This window comes from Apis florea, unplaced genomic scaffold (genome assembly GCF_048593485.1).
Source record: "Apis florea isolate Af1SG1 unplaced genomic scaffold, ASM4859348v1 contig_1914_pilon, whole genome shotgun sequence".
Taxonomy (NCBI): domain Eukaryota; kingdom Metazoa; phylum Arthropoda; class Insecta; order Hymenoptera; family Apidae; genus Apis; species Apis florea.
The window spans coordinates 403,179-427,327 of record NW_028256504.1 but is presented as its reverse complement, the minus strand read 5'-3'; the positions used below and the strand labels follow the sequence as shown (position 1 = coordinate 427,327).

Below are 24,149 nucleotides of genomic sequence, written 5' to 3'. Positions count from 1 at the left end.
TTAATTCGCTTTTGATCATTGGAGCAATTTGATCAACCTCAAATCGTTCGATATTACCCGATTATTAAATTAAATTTTAATTGGGTAAAATAAACGCACGACTCGGCTGGTCGAACAACTTGATCATAAATTGATATAGATCAAGACACCATGTACGAAAATCAAATTTGTCCAAACAAAAAAAAAAAAAAAAAAAAAAAATTGAACCACTTTTTTGTTTGCAGTCAAGGTCACGCAACGCGACAGCCGTTGAAAGAATAATCCAAGGCGACAGACACGGAGTCACGAAGAAACGCGGGATTGCAAAAGGAGGGGGGGCGGAAGAAAGGAGGAGGGGACGAGGCAAAGCGACGAGCGAGCAAGTGGAAGAAGCGGAGAAAAGGGGCGAGAGGGCGCTGCACGACATAAACAACGCGCGATAAAATTTCAGTGGCCAGGAGAGGAGGAGAGGAAGAGAAAGGGAAAAGAAAAAGAAGGGGTAATATGCGGTTAGAGGGGAAGGAGTGCGGGGCCGAAAAAGCCTTGTGAAGAAACTAAGGATTAGATGGTGGAGGTGCTCGAGGGGCGGGCTAGGGAGCCTACGGGGCCGATCAAGGCACCTCGCACCTACCCAGGGCCGGGCAGGCCTGGAAACAGCCTCCTCCAACAGGTCCTCGACGCCGAGAACACAGATCCGCAACTGCGTCCGCGGCTGCGTCCCTCTCACCTCGCTTCCGATGCTCTCTTAAGGCCCCTCGCTCTTCTCCAGACCACCAGTGGCCAGGTATCATCACCGAGGTCCCGATTCTCGTCGAGCGTCGTCGAGGGCAGTGACAACCTCGGCCTCGACGGGCCGGGGATCGAGATCGCCGCGGATCGGTTCGGTGGGGAGGGGCAGGAACGCAGGAGAAGAAGGCGGCGAGAAGAAGGAGGGAGCGACGGGAGTTCGAGCGGATTCGACGACGTGGGACGGGGCTCTGACATTGACAGCGGAAGCGGCGGGGAAGGGGGGGCGAGCGGTGAGGCTTGGAAGATTCGAGGATCGGATCGGTGGTGGGTCGAGTGCGGATCGGGCAGAGGGGACAACAAGGTGGTCAGGTGGGAGGATAGAGAGTGGTGGTGGGTAAAAGTGGTGCAGCAGAGGAGGGGAGTGGCCGAGGAGGCAAGGCCTGAGGATCGTGCGGAGCCCGGGAAGGGCTCCTTAGGAGGGAGCGAGACTGGCGAGCGCAATGTGGCAAAGCGGCGGCATGGGCGCCCATGCGGCCAACAATCCATGGATGAAATTAATGGGCATTGTCCACAAGGAGAGAAGGCATCACGATTCGGGCTCTGCCGCTGCCGCCGCTTCCGGTGTTCAGGGCTCTGCGACCACTGGCAGCAACGACCGGACCCTCAATCAGTGAGTTCGCACCATTCTCCTTCCCCCTTTCTCTTTCTAGTTGGTAGCGCGTAGTGGAGGAAACTATTTCCTTTCTTTTTGTTTCTAGCGCGTTGTTATTTTATATCTTTGCCCGAGTTACGAGGTGTATTTTCTTCTACTCGAATGAATTCGTTTGCTCTCTGCGACGGTTTCTGGTTTTTTTTTCTTTTCGGGTGGTTGCGTCGATAAGGAATCGGTAATTATTCTGCCAAGTTGATTCAGGCAAGAGTTTTTCAGCATTAAAACGTAATTGTTGTAAAATTTTAAGACATTTGTCTACTGGTCAGTCGTAACACGACCAGTTCACATCCACTGACAATTTGTGGGACAATGAATTTTGGGACAGTTTGAGGATAATTGTAAAAGTCTACTATCATGACAAGCAATGCGTATCCACATTCGGTCTAATAATTATATCCACAGATTGTCTCAGAGGATATTTTACTTGGATAATAGATGCAGAGTCATTCCCGCCATTTTTTGAAACAATGCTTGTTTATATATCACGTTAACATCGTTGTGGCCACATTCCACTATCATTACTTCATCGAGTCTTTAGCAATTATAGATATGATCCTTATCAACGAAAAAGCGATTGCAAATTGTTAGTGTATTCGCGTTAAGCCCAACTAACGGACGATTGTCCACGGACAAGTCTATCTATTCGCGGACAATGGAAGATAAAATACAAATCCAGGCTCAGTTCACAGGTAAACTACTGAATCGTATTTTAAGGCTTCTCCTCACTGACAGACATTGTCCACAAACAGTCCTCCACAACAATATCGTCGGATTATGCAGGTGGACCGTGTACAAATGTATTCATCAGTTATGCATTCATTAGTATTCTATAGGCTCATTTACACTGGCAGACATCGTTCAGGAAGTAGAAGTGAAATATACACGAGTGGCCACAAAAGGTCACTTAATTCTGGTCATACGCAATGATGTTTACAACTACAGTTTCTCGATCACGGTCGGATTACATTAGATTATATTAGATGTACAGGATGTTCGTCCAATTATACTTAAATTATTTCTGATCCAATAAATAAATCGATATTTATCTTCCTGTACCAATCTTTTATATATTTTGCTTCGAATTAAATGATTCCTCCTCCTCGAAAGAAATATATTCGTGAATATATTCAACACAATCGATGCTAACGATTGAATTAAGAGGGAGGCCGCTAGTACTCGGGAGAGTGCGAACAACAGACTTGAAATTCAAAGGGAAAGTATTTATCAGGGAACAAGTAGGTCTCGCGGAGGAGGATTGAATGGAATAACGGAGAAAGCATTGTCGATGGCGATGCTCGTGTTTTCCACGTGTCTCTCGTTTCTTGTTTGCCCCGGTCGCAACTTAAACCCTTCGTAAAAACCAAACGAGAGAGAGAGAGAGAGAGAGAGAGAAGAAAGAGAAGAGGAAAGAAGAGTAGGAGTGTGGAGTTTTTAATCGTGGCAACACTCGACTGCGCACACCGAGTACCACAGCGATACGATACATCCTATTCGTGCAATGGCGAAGCGGTGTGTGGAATGACGTAGCATATTGTTGGAAGCTGGTGTTGGTGGTGGAAAAAAACGCACGGCAACTCGTCGACTCAGCGCCCGTTGAAAATGAGAAGAGGAAACAAAGAGGTCCGATTTTTGTTTGTTGTCCAACGTAGTTTTCAAGGATCAGAATGGATATGTGGAGAGGCTTCAATAGAATCGTCAAAAGATCCTGAAGGAGTTTTCTTTTTTTTTTTTTTTTTTAAACAAACAAACAAAGGTTATCAGCTTTGTTCGGATATATTGGCGATATTCCTTCCTCCACCCACGGATTCACTTTTAACACGGAGAAATATAGTTCCATCGATGGAGACGAGTCCGATAAGGCATGTAGATTGGCGACTTTCGTCGCCAACGTGAAAACGGTGCTTTATCCTCGAGTGCGATCTTTCTTTTTTTCTTTCTTTTTTTTTTTTTTCTTTTTCGCTTGATCGTTTTATGTGTATTGCATGACTGGCCCTCTTTGACCGGATTATGCTAACGGCCAAACGAGCAATCGATACTTATGCGCGTGGAAAACAGAAAAGGGATTTACCCGAAACGGCTGAGCGAAAGTGTAAGAAGAGGAAAATAGAATGAGATGCAGGAAACGTTAGACGGTGATGTCAAGGCTCATTTTACGTGTTTTGACATATATTGTTGTGCGAAAAGTACATTTTGTTGGATTGTGTATATAGTAACATAAATATGATAACATATTATTTAGAATTCATTATAGAACTATATATCATTATAGTACTATACAGAATGTTGATATTAGGTTGTGCCAAAAGTTAATTTTATCTTTTTATTATACATTGATTTTCATCAGATATATTACAAAATTTTATACACTTTACTGCACAGAGCGTTTTAAAGTCCATTTCCTTAGAATTTCTATTATTTTATTTTTCTAAAATAATATCCTTTGAATTGTTCTTGTGGTTATTTTGATCTAGAGTCATCTCATTTCAAAGTTTCTCGTGTGTTAATATCCTATATATGTCGATCCATTTCTATTCAAAAATTTTAGTCACGTTCGTGGGTAACCTATTATTACGAGCAAGCTTCTTGTTGTTCGTCCAAGTGTTCCCTAAGTGGAGAAGAATAGTGACGGAGAATAACAGGTTGATCATATCAGGTTTACAAGAGTTTCGGTTGTCTGGACTTTAGAAGAGAGCAAACTTTCCACACGATAACTTGCAATTCTGATATTCTGTAGTGACTAACATTTGTCTATAAGATTACTGTCTATAAGATAATATTAACTGATATTGTATTTTGGTGGTAAATTCATTATAAAAGATACATTTGAATTTGTGCAATATCTACATTTTCTCTTTAAATTCAACTTTCTTCAATTTTAATAACTTGACTAGTATATGATAAAAAATTTGAAATTTAAAAATTTTGTTTCATACAGATTTTAAAAATTTATTTATTGCTTATCTTAAATATATTTAAATTTTTACTTTTATTAAAATAATTTTTCTTTTTTTTAATAATCATTTAATTAAAAAGTCAAATTTTCAAATACAATTTTTTCATTCTTGATTTTGTATTATGTGAAAAAATATTATTCAGAATATTATCTCTGAAAACTTTACTTCAAGATCATGTTAAAATCTACGAATAATCGCAATCTCACGCATAATGTAAAAATTTTAAGACGATAAAACGAATTGTCTGTATAAAATTTTTATATACGTATCACACGAGTAACACCAATTGAGAACCTCTGGTTCAGAAGAATATTTAACTTATTAATTACGGGATATCCACAGGATATCCATTATATTTCGTGGTCAACAAGGAACATATTTTCCGGGTGTCGGTTTTTAATTAGAATATCGCGATTGCGGTATAATCTTGGCAGAGAAGCGAACCGAAAAGGGGAATATCGTAACAAAGAAGAAACGAGCGTCGAAATTGCCGTCACTCGAGTGTGGCGCTGCCTTCGCCATCCGTGACTCTTTCTCGTTTCCGTGCCATCTTTCTCTCTCGCTCTTTTACCATCGGTATCGCTAGCCAGCCCAGGTCTACTACCATGGTCAATTCTCCTCGTGAATTTGTAAGAACTCGAAAATTACCCGATCGATCGATTCCTTCACGGAGAGGTTCTTAACCCTTATATATAATCCAAAATTATTATCATTTTATTTCTGATTTTAGAATCTTTTAAGGTAAGTAAGATAAGTAAGATTGTAGAGATTGAAGTGTGAATCGTTAATATAGGGTGTTTCATTTAATATATATATATATATAGAAACGTCCGTTCGAAATGAAAATTTATCGAGTGTTAAAAAAGCGCAAGATAATAATTATATATTCTTCTAATATATTTAAATCTTAAAAATAATTAAAATAATCATATGATATGTTTCACCGTGTTAATTTATTACTATCAGTAATTAAACACATAAAATTCTTCAATTCAATAGGAAACCATTTAACTTAAATCGCTTAAGTTGAGTAAAGAGAATAATAAAAAATAAAAATTCTATCATTAAAGAATAATTAATTATTTGTTTTAAATTTATCCCCGTATTTGTTTCACCGTCACTTCTGAAGAACGTAACTAACGTAAGGATGGATGAGTTACAAATAATCCTGGATTGGCTGCCCTTCGAATATCAAAAAAACGATTATAAATATTAAATTAATTACAAAGAAGAAAAGAGATAATATTACAAATAAAATAATTAATTATAAAGCAATTAATATAATGTTAAGTTCGTGCACCTGTTTATTGTTATTTCGATCGATGCAATTTAATTGTACGATGCAGTCTTCTTCTTATTGGAATTCGATATCGGATTCGCAAATTTTGTTTACAAAATACGCGTAAACAATTTCATTTTAATAACGCGATCAGATTTATAAATCTGCTCAATTAAACGTGTGAATCGACTCGTCGAATAATATCCTTTTAGCAGCAAGTTATTCGTAACAATTTTAGAAAGATCGAAGATTATATTGATTATAAAATTAACGCATCCACTTAACGTTATAACGAAAACTAAAATACTATTCAATTATTGCTCAATACCAGCTAGTGATTTTCGAAAGGTGCAAGGAGCATGTGATAAAAATGACGCGAAATTCAAAATGTAAATGGAGGAATTTACTTTTTTATTTCGAAGAGTCTAGATTCTAGATAATATTTTCTTGTTCACAAGCCAATTTCTCTATTCAAACCTGTCCCACGAATATATCGAACTCGTATTATAAATGACATCATTTCGAGAAATCACTTGATCAATACCATCTGCCATACTTGTAAAGACACGCTAATGCATCCTCGCACAACTTTCCAACTTCGAATCGTCCATGTTGCCTCGAATACTGGGAGCATCTGGACCGCTAAGATTATATATATATATATACACACATCTCGTGAAACGATCTTCCTCTCCCGCCACTTGAACATTTCCCGCGGGGGGTGGCGCGATGTCATTAAAACGCCGCGTTCTGCGGATCGTGGCGCATCAATACCACGGTAATTAGTAACCACGTTGGCGCATAATTAAACAGAAACGAAAAGTTCTCCCGTTTTTTGTGTCACAAATGCTTACGAACACTTCTCCTTCTCCTTTCTTCAAGAGAGCAATAAGATCCACGCAAATCCACGGATAATAATACCGAAATCTTTCCCCTCCTTCTTTCGAGGAAACCGATTTTTCCACGATTTCATTGAATCGACGAGGGAAGAAAGGATACCGTGCCCAACTCTCGAGGCAATGTATATCCGGTGCTCGCAAGATTTGAAAGCGGCTTAATGCGTTTTCGAGAACTCGACTCGAAGGGACGATCGATTTTATCCGTATATCGAGAGATAGATCGGGTAGCGACGCTTACTTCCGGATAAGATTGAGGTTAGGGAACTCGCGAACGGTTCGATTTCAATGATAATTGGACGATCTTTTTTCATTGAACGAGTTTTTAGTGGAATGAAATTGCTACGTTTGTTTGCATGCTTTTGGATTGGAGAAAAAGGAATTTTTTTTTTCGTTCTGACATTTGGAATTGGTTCAAATTTATATTTATATTATACGGATGATCTTGTTCAAAGAGGATTAAATATTAAAAATATTAATTGTTTGTGCAAACGAGTTGAATTATGTTTCTTTTTTTTTTTTTGGGACATTGTATCGCATATATTTTGAGATCGAATTTAACGAACGATTATTCTTTCGTTTATTCAAATTCGGTAAAATTCTCTCCTCGAAAACAGTTTTGAATTATCTTCTAAAACTAGGAACGTTTATCTTAATTAAGGTTAAGTTAACCTCGTGTTGTTTAACTCTAACCTAGGTAGAAAAATTGCAAATTTTCTCCGCCTCGTATTTAAGAAAGAATTAAATTTCCATAATCTATCCAGCGTAGATTTTACTCCCCTTATAAAGGATAATAAAAGAAAAATCTACAAAAGATAAAATTGTACAAAATCATATGTACCTCAATATGATGGTATATATAATTGGCAAGAAAAGTTGTTATCGTATTTCATATCATATTTGCACACTCTTCTAGAATTACACACAATTACTCACAATTACAAAATAATCAATTTCAATAATGGCCAATCCATCTCGATCAGCCTCGTACAACGTCGGCCCTTTGATCGACACTGATCACTGGTAGCCGTGGTTGGTCTGCCTCGCGCGTATATCAATGCCTTGGCCCACAGGTGTCGCCCGTGTAGAGCCTCGCCGCCGGCTCAGAGACGATGAACCGTTGATATTCGATCCTCTTGGTAACACAACTAGCCTTCAAGGCTAATACATCCACCATACTAATCCTCGTGGCGGAAGTTGGATCGCCGTTTAAATATTTCACTAGAAATCGCGAAACAGGAGAATTGCCTCGAATTCATCGTACATGTACACGTAATACCCCTCAGGAGTGCACTCGACGATTCGATGGTACGCTGTCACGCTATAATTGTATATCTAATCACGACATATTTCGCTCGTGACATTGCTCGATTTCACGATCGATTTGCCCGAACGACCTGATCTTTGCTCTTCCCGCAACGTGGATAACGTTTTATTTTTAACTTGTAAAATTTTGATTGATTTTAATTCTTGAGAATAGGAAAGAAATATGAAATTGCTATAATATATAGTATGTTATAGTGTTAGTTTTGCAACATTGGAGAGATGCTAATTTTAAAATTGTTCTTTTCTAAAGGATTAAATACAATTACAAGAAATTTCCACCGACCAACTTTGTTTGTTGGAAATAAAGGCTTCTTTTTTAACAAAGAGGATAGTGTATCTATCAACGTTTTTAGTGCAATTAATTTTTGATTTTTGAAAAATCTAGAATAAAATACTGTATATACGCTTACAACGCTTAATAAATAAGACCGACATAACTTTCTAGAATCAATTCTAGTATTCAACTGATACACCCTGTAATAATAATTACAAAACGCATTTTTGTATATATCTCTTGTATAATCAATGGTGAAAAATTAATCGACCGAATGATCCTCTCGTCACAGATCCGAATACATTCGATTTCTCAACATTTCTCGATGCAACCTGACGAGGGGCCAAACTCTGAAAACCATTCCGCATCGTGCACGGCGTCACGACGCGTGCCAACCAAATCTGTTCTCGATTTCGTTATTTCGTTTCCGCCACGTGCCAAAAAATCCCTTTTATTATTCCGCCGCCTTGTACCTCGTCGTTCGTTTCGCCATTAGCACAGCCTTAAATCCGCTCCTTGTCCATTCGTGTCTCGTCTATGCGAGGATAATAACGTCCCTCCCCCTCCTTTTTTTTTGCACGTCGATTTTCGGCCAACTTTTCGTGAATTTAGAGTCCTTTATGCGGGGGGGGAGGGAGGGGAGGGAAGGTCGAGGATTATTCGTCCCAGTTGAATTAATTTTTTGATATCTATTGTGTGTATAAATTGATGGCCAATGTACGTGTGCCAAGTGTACGACACACTTTTTGACGCTTTTTCGATGTTTTTTGGAACGGCAAATTGTCGTCGACGAAATTTTTATTTCGTCGGAGAAGAATCGTCGAATCGACGATTCAGGCGGTGATGAAATTTGAAAATTGTCGATTCGGACACGAAACGGACACACTTGTGATCTCTGTCTCGTTACCTGATGTTTCTTTGGGGGAGGAGGGGGAGGGGGGAGGGGGGATTGGATGGGACCAGTTATTGTACCGGCCACTTAACTGGCTGTTTACTGTACTCTTGTGTTAACCGACTCGTAAACGTATTTACGCGACATTTCGAGGAGATGAGTGGATAAATAAGAGAATTATTAATCGTAATTTTTAATTTCATCGACGTCAAAATAGTATATGTTTGCTGTTTGTTACTTAAACGGTGTTAAATCTGCTTAAACAAATTTTCATTTTTTTAAATTATTAATCAAGTGCGAATGTGACGAATGATTTTTCGTTGTTACCGACTCGTCACCGATAGATGTCTCATTCGTCGTTGCCTTTCTCGCAAGTGGTTACTTTTATTTACATTTTTTCCTACTAAATTATAACGAAATCGCATCCTCGGTAGGCTTGTTACACATTTTGTCTTTAACTTGTGTTTCATTTATTTGTTCATCTTCTATAATGTGTATAAACTTGGGTGCCTTCATTTCGTTTATTCTATAATTTCTAATTACAAGTTTCATACGAAAGTTAAAAGTAGCGATCGATAAGGTGCAAGTTCTAAATCTAGGTTGTCATTAGAGTTTGTCAGCCTTATTTCTAGCCATTGACCGCAGCGAAATTATGAATAATAAGAAAAGTAAGGAGAGAGTCTGTGAGAGAGAGATAATCTATCAAAAGAACTGACAATCTTAGACATAGATGTTTTTTTTTTTTTTTCTAGTTGATTGCGTTCTCTTTGGTTCTCTGAAAAGTTTTTAAAAGTTCTGAATGCCTTTTTCACTTTCACGAGCACGATGTAATCTTCTTGATCTTACTTCAAAGAAATATTTTCAATCAATAGTCCGTCAAATATGTAATTAAAAATTTTAGTTTTACGATATTGATCGATAAGAAAAGTTTAGTTTAGACAGATTAAAATCTAGTTTGTCGTACAAATGTTAATAATCGTAATCGTGTTTTCTTTTAGTAAACTTTTAGAAACAAGAGATACATTCTAAAACGTAAATTAAATATTAAATTGTAATTTAAAATTTTGCAAACAAGTATTTTCCAAATCTGTAATAGTTTATGATAACAAAACTATACTACACTTTATTTATTATAATAATTTCTAAACAATAATTTCCAACTCTTATTGTCCAATTGTTAAAAATTTGTTCGATAAACTTTTGAATACGAGTGTTTACAATTTGTATTCAAATAATTAAGAATTTAGAATAGTAGATAAACGCGACCACTTGCGAGAAAGACAACAAAGAGGAACGAGACATCTGGCGGCGACAAATTGAAATATCGTCTAACGTCATTTAATCACGCGTGTGACACTCACGTAACACGTGCTATTGATTAAAATATTTAAGATAGCCAATGTGTTATGTGAATTTAACGCGGGAAAAAAAAAGAATTTGATTAATTCTCTACGAAGTTGTTGATCGAAATTTGTGACTCGGTCATTCGTTAGCAGGGGACGACGACCTTGTGTTTCCCGCGTGCAGTCTGGCTGCACCATAAATCTTTCTTAAATTAACCGAATTAACTGGTGCCTTGTGATTACGAGCCGAATAGCTCGTTCATTTCTGGTATCGCGAATTGTTGCTTGGTTGTATGAATACTTGTAACTCGTTGGTTTATGTAAATGAATATGCAGTTTACAAGCTTTTACAAGTTTCTTTCGATTTAACGTTATTAGATAACAAAATTATTTATACAATGATCAGTATTTTTATTTTTTATAGTTTTCAGATTTCATTGGTTTCAGGTAGAATTTTATTGTGTCACAGAATAATTGTTCTTGTATTTCTGGCAATGTTTTAATAAGAGCGTGATAACATAGGTGAAAATAAAAAAAAAATAAAAATATATGAAGTTTATTTATAAATGCTTTGTTGCAAACAAATATATTAAACTTGGGTTGAATAATGATTGAATAATATGAAAGGTTTACTTACAAGATTTCTTGTTTTCTGAAAAATCGTATCGTAAATTTGTTCAATTAAAATCCATTTGATGTTCGGCATTGATGTTACAAATATCAACAATTTATAATAGAAAAATCCTAACAATAAGATTTAGATTAGCAATATCAGACAATATTATTTCTCTAAAAATTTCGTATTTCGTTTTTATAGTATCAGATATTTTATTAATGCAGATATACTGCTGAGTTTATTTGAAATATTATATTTAATTCTTCAATCATAATGATTTCTTACTCAATTTTTATTTGCTTTATTATTATTATTATTATTTTTTTTTTTAATAATTATATGTTTAATACATTAAGAAATTTCTAAAATTTAAGACTACGCTCAATTTTTCTTAATTTCTTTCTGTTTTCTTAAGATAGTTAACGATTACATTTTTTATTTTCAAATTGATGATAAAATTTTTTTTCATTAATTATTTTAATGAGAATATACAAAAAAAAAAATTAAAAAAAAAAATTAATTAGAATTAAAAAGAAATAATTCAGAAACTATTATAAAATTTCGAAAAATTAACCAATTTCTTCCTTTCCAATTTTCCCACTGCTAAAGTAATTAAAACGAATTTTGTTTTTTTTAAAAAAACAAAATTCGAACAATTAATCATCAACGATTCTCCAATGATTCTAAATGAAAAATTAAAAAAAATTATTCCTTATCATCAAACGATTCTCGAATAAATTCTGAATGAAGTGAAAAATAAAGCAGCAATCTAAAGCTTGCTCGTGGTTACTCGTGGAAAAACAAACTTGATATTTCTGCGAGAAAATTTTCTCGACCGTGGAAAGGCAACAACCAGCTTTGTTCCCTCGCAGGAATTTATACCTTGGCGAAAGAATCGGAAAGAACTCGTTTCCTTATCCCGGGAATTCTTGTTTATAGCGATTTAAATAATAGAACAAACTCTTCTCGTGGATTTTCTTCCTATTCGCTTCCCATTTAAGGGACGACAAGTATATATATATATATATACACTTGCTGGACAGAAATGATAAATCTTCGTGCAAAATGTATTTCTCGTGCGCTTCCAAAATACATTTGGCCAGTCGAAATCGAATCGAGAAAGGAAAATTTCGAAGGAAAAGAATTTCTCTCGAAATCCACGTTTAAATTTTTTATTCAACTTGATAAATAAGCCTCGATTAACATTTTTGTTTTGCTCCAGAATTGAATCTTCAAAAGTGTCGAATATGTAATAATTAAAATGCTAACGATAAGATGAAGTTGGTTTATGCACAAAATCTTTATGCTTAAAAATTGTATGATGATATTAGGGGGGTGTATGAATAAAACGGAATCTCAATCTTTTTGTATTAATAAAAAAGATATATAGGATCAATGTAAAATTAACTGAGCCCTGTGATCGAAAGTTGCAGATCAATATAAATTAGTATTTATTTGGACGAATTTAAAAAATTTACCAAAGAAAAGAAAATAGCATAGAAAGCAAAAAAAAAAAAAAAAAGAAAATTTTCAAATGCCATTGGAAGTCTTGAGTAAATTTTGAATTATCGAAAAATTTAAATATCAAAAAAAAATCATCCAAAAATCTCAATAAATTCAAATCTAACTCTTATAATCACACATTTTTTTATATTCTTCCAAAATCAATCATACCCCATTTTATATACCTCTTTCCTGAAAGTAAGAATGGAAGAGGAATATATCGCATTTAAAAGAAGTAAAATTGGGGAGCATTGTGTCCTAGTGGGAAAAAAAAAAAAAAAAAAAAGAGTGAAAAAGACAAAAATCGTCGATCCCTATCTTTTGTTCGTCTGGAAAGCGTCTTCGAGTCTCGAAGATGATCTCAAGAACCGAGCTGGACTCTTCTTCAGCTTTGTCTCACCGCCGCGGATAAGCGGTTTTAAAAATGGCATCCAGTTTTAAAATGGATGCAATATCTCTTCTATCCACGGTGACATTTGCTTACTTCATATCCCGTTCGAATCCGTTGGACATAGTTTTACTTTAGCCCTTGGTCACGCTTTATCGTTCACTCGTGGCAACTTTGATCATCGATCATATCTCATAGATATTACCAACTAGCGATGGGATCGAGTACGCACGAGATTGCATCGACAAAAGTTCCAAAAAGTGGAACTTTTTTAATTCCTTAACATTGCATCAATCCTTTCGTTGGATCGTGTGACTAATAATGCTTTTTTCTACCATCAGTTCAAATTTTACAATTGTATCGTTCGTATGCAGTGACAGCTTTTATTCGATGCTTGTTCTCTAATCGTCGTCAAAAGTGGGACAGAATATCTTTTAAGAAAGAATAATGAACCGATTAAAGAAACAAAATTTTAAAGATTGTCGAGATGACAAGTGTTGAAACTACGTTTGAAAAATTGATTTTAAACGAATGAAGAATTTATAATAAGATTCGAATCTACTTGTAAACATCGTTTCCTTTTTTCGAGACACTTAGAAAGAATTCGAATTTTGTTCAAACGAACTTGCGATACGTTTAGTCCCATCACTAGTATCCCATAGATTGTACGGATCGCGATATCCGTGTAGATGGAGGGGGTAAGAATCAATGGATTGCGGTCAATTTGATCGAATACATCCGATATATTGGTGTTAAGGGAAATAAATGATAATGGAAGAAACGGATGTAGCATTGGTTTCGATGTTTCTTTCTTCCCAAATGCGTGCCAAATGCTCAATATCTCGAATTATTTTCCCGCATTTTGGAAGAATAAAAACGTGTGATAAAACGTTTGATGAATGAGCTAATTGGAAGGCAAAAGTATTCCGAGAGGAAAATTTTTGTATAACAGAGAACGAGTAATTTAGCACGCAGCAGTTTTAGAGAAGATTTTAAGTTAAATCTGGAATGAAATAAATTATATACCTTAATACTCTAATATTCTTTTTGTAATATTTATTTTTGTGGCTTTGGATCAAAATTATTTTAAAAATACAGCTTTTATACACGAGACACTTAATCCTTTTTGAATCTTAAATGTTAATTTATTATTAATTACTTTTATTATTTATATATGAAAGATACTTTTTTATAAATGATTTTCATACAAAGGACACAGAAATATATATTTGTATATATATCAATGTTATTCAATTCAATTTTTTTTTTTTTTTGATTAAGAGATTAAATTTAAAGATTTAAAATTTGATCCAATTAATAATTCAATAGTTACGTATAATATTTTAATAGGAATATTATTCGAATTATAAAATAAAACATTGCAATAATAGGTGTTCTAACAAGGATTCTTTTATATCGAAGGAATATTGCAGGACAAAATAAGTACTACAAATCGCTCAAAGAGATTCGTTATCTTTGTTAGAGAAAGTAATTTTCTTTTTTTCATTATTATTATTAACCAGCATCGAGAATATTGCTGACTATTAATTCCAAATTATCAAGAAACAACACATTATTATATTTTAAAATTCTTTTAGAATTATTGTCAAGAATATTAATTGAAAATGTTAATTTAACTTTGATTATTGCTGTTGCCATTATTATTAATATAATTATAAGCATTGATTAAGTTAGCGATTTTCAGGTGAATTCCGGATTATTATTATCAAGTTGTTTCAAATAATATTATTATTAAAATATATGATCAACACATGGGATTTGAGTTTTGAGAGACCTATCTCTCCCCCCATTATATTAGGAAACATATTGTTATTATTTATTTTAATTAAAATCATTCGTTCATTATTAGATCCCCCCCCCATTTACAAAGTTTATTATTGATAGATTTTGAATTATCAATAATTACTAACCACAAATATTGTCTCTCTGAAAACAACTTAATAATTGGTATATTAAGTTAATATTATTTTAATATTAGTTATTAACTTTGTTGCATTATTATTAATAACAGTTATATTGAAATTATTTAATAATAACACTATCAACTATTTTTCTATTATAAGCGGTCACCCATCCAAGTCCTAACCGCGACAAATGTAACTGCACTTTCATAATCAAATGTAAACCAGTTGATCCAGTTTGATGAGACCATTGACATATATCGAGCCAAAGTTAGCAATATTATTCAATGACCAAGGTATTCGTTCATTCAGCATTATTCAAAATCACAAATAATGAATGTATCCAACTAGATTCGAAAGCTGCAATGTAACGGTTGCTCGGCCATGTTTCAAGAAACGACCTGTAATACCGACCTGTAATCTATGATTTTGTTTCTCTTCCACCGTGTCTGAATCTCTTTCGACGAAAAAAAGACCGTTAAATGGACGAACGTGGCACGAGAAGTGAGTATCGATGTGAAAATACAATGTATTTTTTCGTCCATATGCAACGTGTTTATACATCACGCAAGCACAACAAAGATGTAGCAAAAGCATGGCTGATGTGTACACACATACACACACACGTGTATCATTGTGAATAGCCGTCTGGTGCCGAAAGTCGGTGTGATTTATGGGGACTGCCACGGTGTATTTTTCCGTGAACGTGCCGGAAAGAGAGGGGGCGCTGTTGCTCGGTCGATATTAGAGAGTAGTGAAAATTTGCACAGTTATATTTTAATCGCGTGACTGTGCCGGGTAAACGATGCGAGGGTCTTTTAGCAGCACGTGCTTCGGTGCTTCTTGCGTTTCGCCACGTCACTGAGGGCGCTTCAGAAGGTGTGAGATATTCCATAAAGAGAGAAGAGGAAGAATCTTTTCGCGATGAGAAATTTGCATATTTTTTTTTTTTTTTAAATTTGTTCTTTTAATTATCAAGAAGTATATTTTCTTTTGAGAAGAAATTTTTGATATTAAAATTTGAGGACAGTCTCTTTTGTGAAGTGGTATATTCATTATTTAGTTGTGTATAGTTGCGATATTAAAAGGGCGAAGAAGAAAAGAAATGAAAAGAAATTGTTAAAATTTAAGATGTAACAGGGTTGAAGATGATATGTCAAAAAATAATTCAAAAAGTATCGTAACTATTTCGAAATTGAAGTAAGAAATAATTATATAATTTTCATATTGTTATTTGAAAGTAATAAATCATTTATAATAATATTTCTAATAATTGAAAATTGAGAAACACTATTATAAAGAAATTAAAAAAAAAAACCAACCAAATGAACGTTTTCTTTTTTTTTTTTTTTTTTTTTAAATTGAATTTACATCGTTTTACTAAGTTTCGTAAGCTTTTTCCGATAATTCTCCACGTGTCGGATATTTTCGAGAGAAATAAAATATTGGATTTTTACAAAATGTGATAGGTGGAAAAAATTTTTTTCACGATTCGATTGATTGTTTTTCACACACAAATAGGCAAGTGGAAAAAATAAAAAGAATTAAATTATATGATTATTTTCAAATAATAAAGCAAAACTTGCTTCTAATCTCAAAAATTTAATATGCAAAATTTAATACAAAATTAATTCTTTAAATATCGCAAGGATTTTTTTTTAATTTCTCGTTTTTTCTCAACATATTTTCCAACTTTTGATTTCTTAAAACGATTTTTATTATTACAAATTAAAAATAATAATCTATTACAAATCTTCAAACTTCTTTCTAGAATTATCTTTCTAATGATAAATATTATTCATTGAAATCAAAAATTAGATGCTGTAAATCATCAAACAAAAATTTATCAAAATTAAAACGAAAATGATAATTTTTTAATTATTTACGATTCGAAAATAAAAATTCAAATTTAAAAATCAAATAATTGCGTTAAATATTAGATATACACTGTGAAAGATAATTTTTGCAATTGAAAGTTAAGAATGGAAAAAAAAAGAATTTTGATATTTTAAATAATTAATATATCGCTCCATTCGAAATAAGTTGTTCAAGCACGAGAAAAAATTATTTCTCCTTTCGTCGATTTTTTATAACAATAATATCGACAGCCGATTAATCTCGAAGAAAATACACGAAAGTGTGCTCGTGTTTCGTAAATCACCGATGAGTTAATTACATAGTTCAGCCTCGTTGAGAAAATTGATATCGAACGCGGCCGTGTCATAATCGATCGACAATTTCGAGAGAGCAATTCTTCTTTTTCATATTAAATAATTATTTTAATTTCATTCTGGTTTTTTGGTTTTTTTTTTTAACAAAAATATTATATCATTTTAATAAAATGGAATTATTATATTGTGTCGTGTATAAAGTATATAATTTTCATAATTTAGCAAATATTAATGCAATTATGTCTATCGAAGTTATTATATTGTCATTAATGATTGAACGATAGTTAATTAAAGTAGTTAGATATAACGTTGATATGCAATTACTCGGTTAATTACCGAAAATATGTTGCAATGCGGTTATTGCTATGCGTTATAGAATGGAATTCTAGATAGAGAAATTCCACTTAATGTATTAAATATTTTGGTGTCACTTTTGAACAATGAGATAATCACGATGCGTCTCTATTACGTATCTGTACTACTTGTCTGGTTATAATATCCTTGTTCGACCAATGATCGACCTGTACCACTTTGGCCGATTACATTGTGATCTGCACCATTTGCCTGATCATTATAGATCTACACTACTTTTCTGCCCCATAACGTTTTATTACCTTACAAATAATCAATTTAGGTTGTTCGTTTGATGAATGATTGACTCATACTACTTTGCTCGATTTTTATCCATATATACTATTTATACTATGTCAATATCATAACATACTTACATTACATATAAATGTTTGACAGATTATTCACTTATATCTATATCACTTGAAAAATATCTTACATTTATTAACAATTAAGAAAGCATGATGTATCTGTACTACTTGTCCGGCAAATTTATTTGCTATTGATCCTGCCCAGCCATAGTACATATTTATTATTATTTGCCTGATCACGATGCGCCTATACCACTTGTCTTATAATACTTGAACATTATCGCTTCTAAACGGCAAGATACACGCACGGTAATTTTTTGCCTCTCTTAACACGCTTCCACCCTTTAATACCCTTTCAAATACCCTCTTCTTCGACTCTCACTTTTAAACACCCTCTCATCATGTACTGTTCATCCTTTCGAAGACTCATCCTCTCGTACACTCATCCTCACGTTGTCGCTCAGCTTCTTTTGAAACTCAAGGTGTTCTCTTGGTGCGACACAGTGATTTGTACCTTCTAACGAAACGTTCTTCTTCCCCTTTCAATTCTGTACGGGGCATTTTTTATATGAGATAAAAAAAATGCTTATCTAAAATTTCGTAACGTTTTGAAAATTAATTTTTTTTAAACAATTATTTTAATCATTTTGACGATAACAAAAGCCAATAATTGCAAAACGGTTATTAAAAGGTAGCGATAAAAATTTTATTTAGAAGAATCACTCGAATAAGAATTTATTTTATCTAAACTTGCCGATTCTATCTGTTTAACACTTCTTTATCCGTAAATCTCTTCGCTGTTTCGACCACGGCAGTTACATGATCGGGTCGAGGCGGCATTTTGAGAAACAGATATACCCTTTATCGAGGCTCGAAGGGAAAAATAGCGCGATATCGACCATGAACCAAACGAGTTACATATTATTAATTGTGACGATGACGTCTCTTTTGAATAAGTAACCAACCGGCTTGAAATTGTTCCTTTATAAAAGTGAATAATGCAAAAATAGGATGGAACAGTTACTTAGTCGATATTCCTGCATGCGTTGTGTGCAGAATTTCAGACAGAGAAGAATGAAAATTAAAAGTATTGGGTTCAACTTGCTAAACCAGGATGTCTGACAAAAACTGGGTCAAACTACTTGCGAAAGAATTGATTCCGCATTATGACATTTCTGTTCATGAATTTGGTCATTTTACACAATGCTTATTTTTTTGTTTTATGGCTAAAATTAGATCTGTGTTATTTTTTTAACAAATAATACATTTTATTGTAATTGATCCTTTATTTATTTATTTATTTGGTCAATTAAAAAGGTAAATATTTTGAGAAACAGTAAAATTGGATATAAAAATTTAATTTTATGATAATTTTTTGAAAACTTGTTATTTTCGTGAAAATGAAACGAATAAAAAAATAATAAATAACAAATAACGAATAATTTATGAAAATATTCGTGTCATTACGAAAATAGGTTATTTCTCAAAATTAAAATAAAAATTAATACAATAAAGTAATTTTAAGATAATTTTCATTTTAAAATTTTTCAAAAAGTACTGGAAATATAATTGAAATATTTTTGTGGATATAATATTATTTATATTACAATGAAAAATATTTAAAATATTGTAAACGAACTTATTAATTGAAGTAAAAATTAATCGAATAATAAATATTTTTATATTCCTAAATCTGTTATCTATTTAAAAATATTGATTATTTTAAACATCATATAATATTTTAATCACTTATTGAACAATTAAAGAAAAAAAAAATTGCCAAAATCAATAATTGTTTCCTGTCATTAAATAATAAAATTTTAATAATAAAATTTTTGAAGAAAGAAATTAATTTAAAAATTTCCATCAATAAATAATTCTTCTTTTAAAAATCGATTGATCAATAATTTTCCTTTAAACGAGCGCCTTTGAAAAAATTAAAAGATGTTAAAAGATCACGATTTCGAAAACATCTTCTCGGCCTGTTTTGCTCTCGATTCGTCACTTTCGATTTTTCGTTCAAGCACTTCGCCGATGCATTTATGAACGCGCCATTCGCCCGCCACGAGTTGCACGGCTGTGGATTCGCACGATAAAATAGCGGTTGATCAGAATCTGTCCGATGAAAAACTCGTAACGCGAATTCCATGAATTTTGTTTTCTTATATTGGCTGGGATGAGAAAACTAAAGTAGCATGATTCTCTCTTTTATAATAACGATTCGCCTTTAATTTTTGCAAATTCAAACGTGCAAAAAAAAAAAAAAATATGGAATATTAATTTTTGATGCAAGAATTTTCAAAATTTTTAAACATATCTTTTGAGTTTTGTTGTAAATTATAATATTCTCTTTCGTATTGTAAATTAATCGATAATTAATAAGTAAAATGTTCGTAATATAGATTGCGTAAATTAGAATACGTAATTTATCTAGTCCAAATTTATATTTATCTCAAAAAGAAAAATTAAATTCTAACAAAAATAAAAATACGAAATAAAATGATATTATAATTAAAATTTTGTATATAAAAATGCACATAATACATATAATTATGATTTACAAATGTCTATATTTTACAATATATACATAAATATATCTTATTATTTGCATCTTAAAAAAATTTGTCTACGAAATTCAAATTTTAATGAGTTTGCGTCAATTTGAAAGATTTGAAGATGAAATTTCGACGAGATTTAAATGAAACATAAGATCGTTTTATTCTATCTAATAATATATATAATGTCTCTCTTTCCCTCGAAAGTATAGTAATTCTTTTTCTTTTTTCCTTTTAATAATTCCGGTTAATCAAATAAATTACACCAAACTATTTTCCATAAACGCGCGAAGCCCTGCATTCCTAATTACCCTTACAAATATCAGGTTCGCTAATGAAATTATTCGTCGAGAGCTTTATTACACTTGTTAAAACATCGGAGTATGGTGTTGTAATCACGTTTGAAAAGATGTCGGTGAAAAGAAAATCGATTCAATTTCACGCAAAGAGATCGTGAATTAATTCGCGTGATAAATTTCTCCGTATATTTTTAGTTTAAATCTGAGAGAAATTTTTGATCAATCTTTCTTATCGTAGATTAGATTTTTTATCGGTATCAAACATCATGTATCGTAATTTTTTGGTTTTTCCATTAATTACTTCTTTATATTATGTTACAATTTAGATTCTTGTCTGTAAATGAGAAATATTACACGCTTCTATCTATTTCTGTGTTATTTACAAAAGAAACTGTTAAAAAATAATAAATCAAATTATAAAATAAATGTGTGATATATATATATATAAGCATCAGTATAAATATAGGCATCTGTATAAATAAATAAATGAAAATATTTATTAAGAAAATTTTTTATTAGATTAATATCTCGTAATATTTACAAAAAGTTTTCTATTTTGTAAATACAAAAATAAATTACTTTCAAATTTTTTTGAAGACAATGTAACTATGAATTTTTATTTTATCGACGATTCATAAATTATAATATTGCCAATTTTAAAATCCTTATTTGGTTTCATAGAGATAACAATTTAACCTAACCTAACTTAAAGTCTTTTCTATTACGAAAATAAAAATTTCTTGCAAAATAATTTGTATTCTTTCTCCAACAAATTGCAACAATTCGCAGCATCGTCGAGCATCTTCATAGCCATCTTCATTCCGAAACGATTCGATTGATTCGAGCGTGCTTGAGATACTTATAAATCCACAAGATTAATTTTTTTAAAAGTTATAGAGGAAAATTTTTTATTTTTTGAAAATTAAATATATCCCATGTATTTCATATTTTTTTTAATAAAAAAAATTATATTTAAATGTTTAATATTAATATGACAAATTATTTTCTAATATTAGTTATAATATTTTATCTATTAAAATTAGTTTAAAATATACTAAAACTTAAGATTTAAATTGATTGGAGATAAGAAGAAAAGTCGAGTCTCAGGCGTGAAATCATGTTTATTGATCGCAGTAACATAAGGTCGATTAATAATTGCTCACACAGTTGCGATTCTCGTTTGTTTCGCGCTATTATTAATCGGACATCAATCGAGCGTCCCACTTAACGTTTAATTGTAGACACGCGTGTGCCGTGTTTGCACACGTGCGTACACCCAACGTAACTATATTGTGCGCCAGACCCTTTCACGAGTGCTTAACCTTTTGCGGGTCAAACATTGATTCACGTTTTTCTTTCCCTCCCCCTTTTTTCTTCTCATTCTTTTGGTCATCCTCCGGACGAGGAGGAAAAAAACTTGACGACGATAAATCGTATATCGAGTGATGAAAAAGAGACATCATAACTTTTAGAGCGAATAGTGGAGTGAAAAAGTGTTGATGAAATATGATTTGCAAAAACCAGTTATTAACCAGAATTATCGACAAAAATCATTTAGGATTTCTTGATTTTTTTAATTCATTATATTCTCGTCGAGTGTTGCAAAGCAGTTGATTGAAACAATGAAATTTTTTATATTGTAGTATGATAGATCAAAATATTGACAATTCTTCTGATTTTATGTGAAATATGTTATACAGAGAAACTAATATTATCGGAAATAATACTTTCACTTCATCAGTTATCATTGCCAAATCGGATCAAGTGGTTTATTGTTGATCGTCAAGTGCAATTACATTGGTCAGGGATTAATAATTGGATGGGTGACCGCTTAAAAAAAAAAATTATATATTATATCATTATGTTTTATCGATAGTATTATAAATTAGTAAAGTAAGTTTTTTAATGACTAATAATTAACAATAATTAATAATTGTATGAAAACAGCGATTAAAAATTAAATATGTTAATAATATTTGAATGAGTTAATTTGGTATAGTAGAATCATTTGATAGTTTTAGAATTTATTTCAAAAGTGTGTTTTCTAGTAGAATAGATTAAAATAATAGTTGAATCAATTGATAAAAAACTATATTAAGATAAAATTTAATCATTTTAAAAATACAAATGTATTGTTTGATGAAATCCATCTTAAAATGGGATTTTTCGATAATATATAATTATCAATAATTGATTGTGAAAGTTTAAGAAAATTAGTTAAATAATAAATAACGATACTTCACACGACGCAAATGGAAAAATTTCACCGAATGAAATCTTGTCAATGTTAGTTAGTTAGTAGCTTCATGGAACTATATATATATATATTCTTCTCTTTGTATCCGATCCCTCGTTACGTCCATCATCGAAGTGAAAGAAAAGAGAGCTTCTCGGAAGTTCATAGCGCACCGTTAGACACACACTATATTCTTTGTCTATAAGCACCTGTTGCAAGCGTTGAGCTGCTTTTATTACAATCTTGCGCTAGAAAAGAAAAGAAGGCTTGCAAGAGCGAGCTTTGGGAACGAGACCTCGCTTGTTTCTCGGCCACTTTGTCCACTTCCTGCGGCGTCGTTCATCCCACTGAAAGATATAAAACGCGTCCTTCTTAATTTTTGTCCGCCCATTATGTTGCCTTTCCATTTGCCAGAAACACTTGTCTATCTCTCCTTCTCGATCAGTCGTTTTTAAGCCGTGCAACCATATTTCTCTTCATATTTTCATTTTCTTCTATACCTGCTTTATTTATCCAACGTTTATGTAAATCATTCGCGATAAAACGAGCTCGCTCTCTGTTTTTCGCTTTCAGTTGTATCGCTAGATTATCTGCAACCTTGTCAACATTATACGGTATATTTAAATTGGATAGAGAAACATTTTTCTATTTATGTATACAGATTTCCGCGCACGTATCTGCATTTCTTCTCTCGCTGAGAATGCAAAATTCTTTCATTTAAATACATCAGCATGTTAATGTTGCCATTGAGACAACAAAAATAAAGATATCAAACTGATGTTTCACTGATGTTGCCTTCTTTGACTCTTTGATATGCTCTTTTAAGATCTTTGGAAGATCGATTCTAGACACCAAATATAGAGAAGTTATAAAAATATCGGTTATTAATCGGTTATGAGCAATATAATTTTTTGCTAAAAAAACGCTCGTAGATAGATAATCCATAAAACACCATACTGATACTTGCCTAGCTAATACTAATAGAAAAATTTCAAGATACTAATTTTAATGGGATAACTTTTGAAATAATGTGATGATATGAAAGAACATGTATATTATTTTTAAAATTTCTTATTCAAGTAATTTATTAGCAAATTAGCAAAATTAAATTAGTATTAATAATAAATATTATGAAAAAGTATCTTTGTTTTTTGAGTTGAGTTATAACAAATAACAAATAAGCTTTGAAAAATTATTGCACAGTATCTTTTATGTTTGTTTTAGTGATTTTCATTCAACGTGTTATTAACACTCTATATATGTATGTATTATACATACATTATTCTATGTGCGTTTGGTATAATATCGCACCAACGCGAATTTGAATTAAATGTCCAATGCAAATTTATGTGCAACGAATTCACTAACTTAATAATTTTTATAAACTGACATTGCTTTATTTTTTCCAAAAGC

General features: G+C 32.5%; 1 protein-coding gene across 1 annotated transcript in view; it reads left to right on the top strand.

Moving 5' to 3' along the window:
* Positions 1-1,193: 1,193 nt before the first annotated feature.
* shaker (potassium voltage-gated channel protein Shaker) overlaps positions 1,194-24,149 on the top strand; it is a 254,960-nt gene continuing 232,004 nt past the window's right edge. The window contains exon 1 of the mRNA XM_086914675.1: positions 1,194-1,378. Within this exon, the coding sequence (XP_086770801.1) occupies positions 1,209-1,378 (170 nt within the window). The 5' untranslated portion in view covers positions 1,194-1,208. The remainder of the gene's footprint in view (positions 1,379-24,149) is intronic.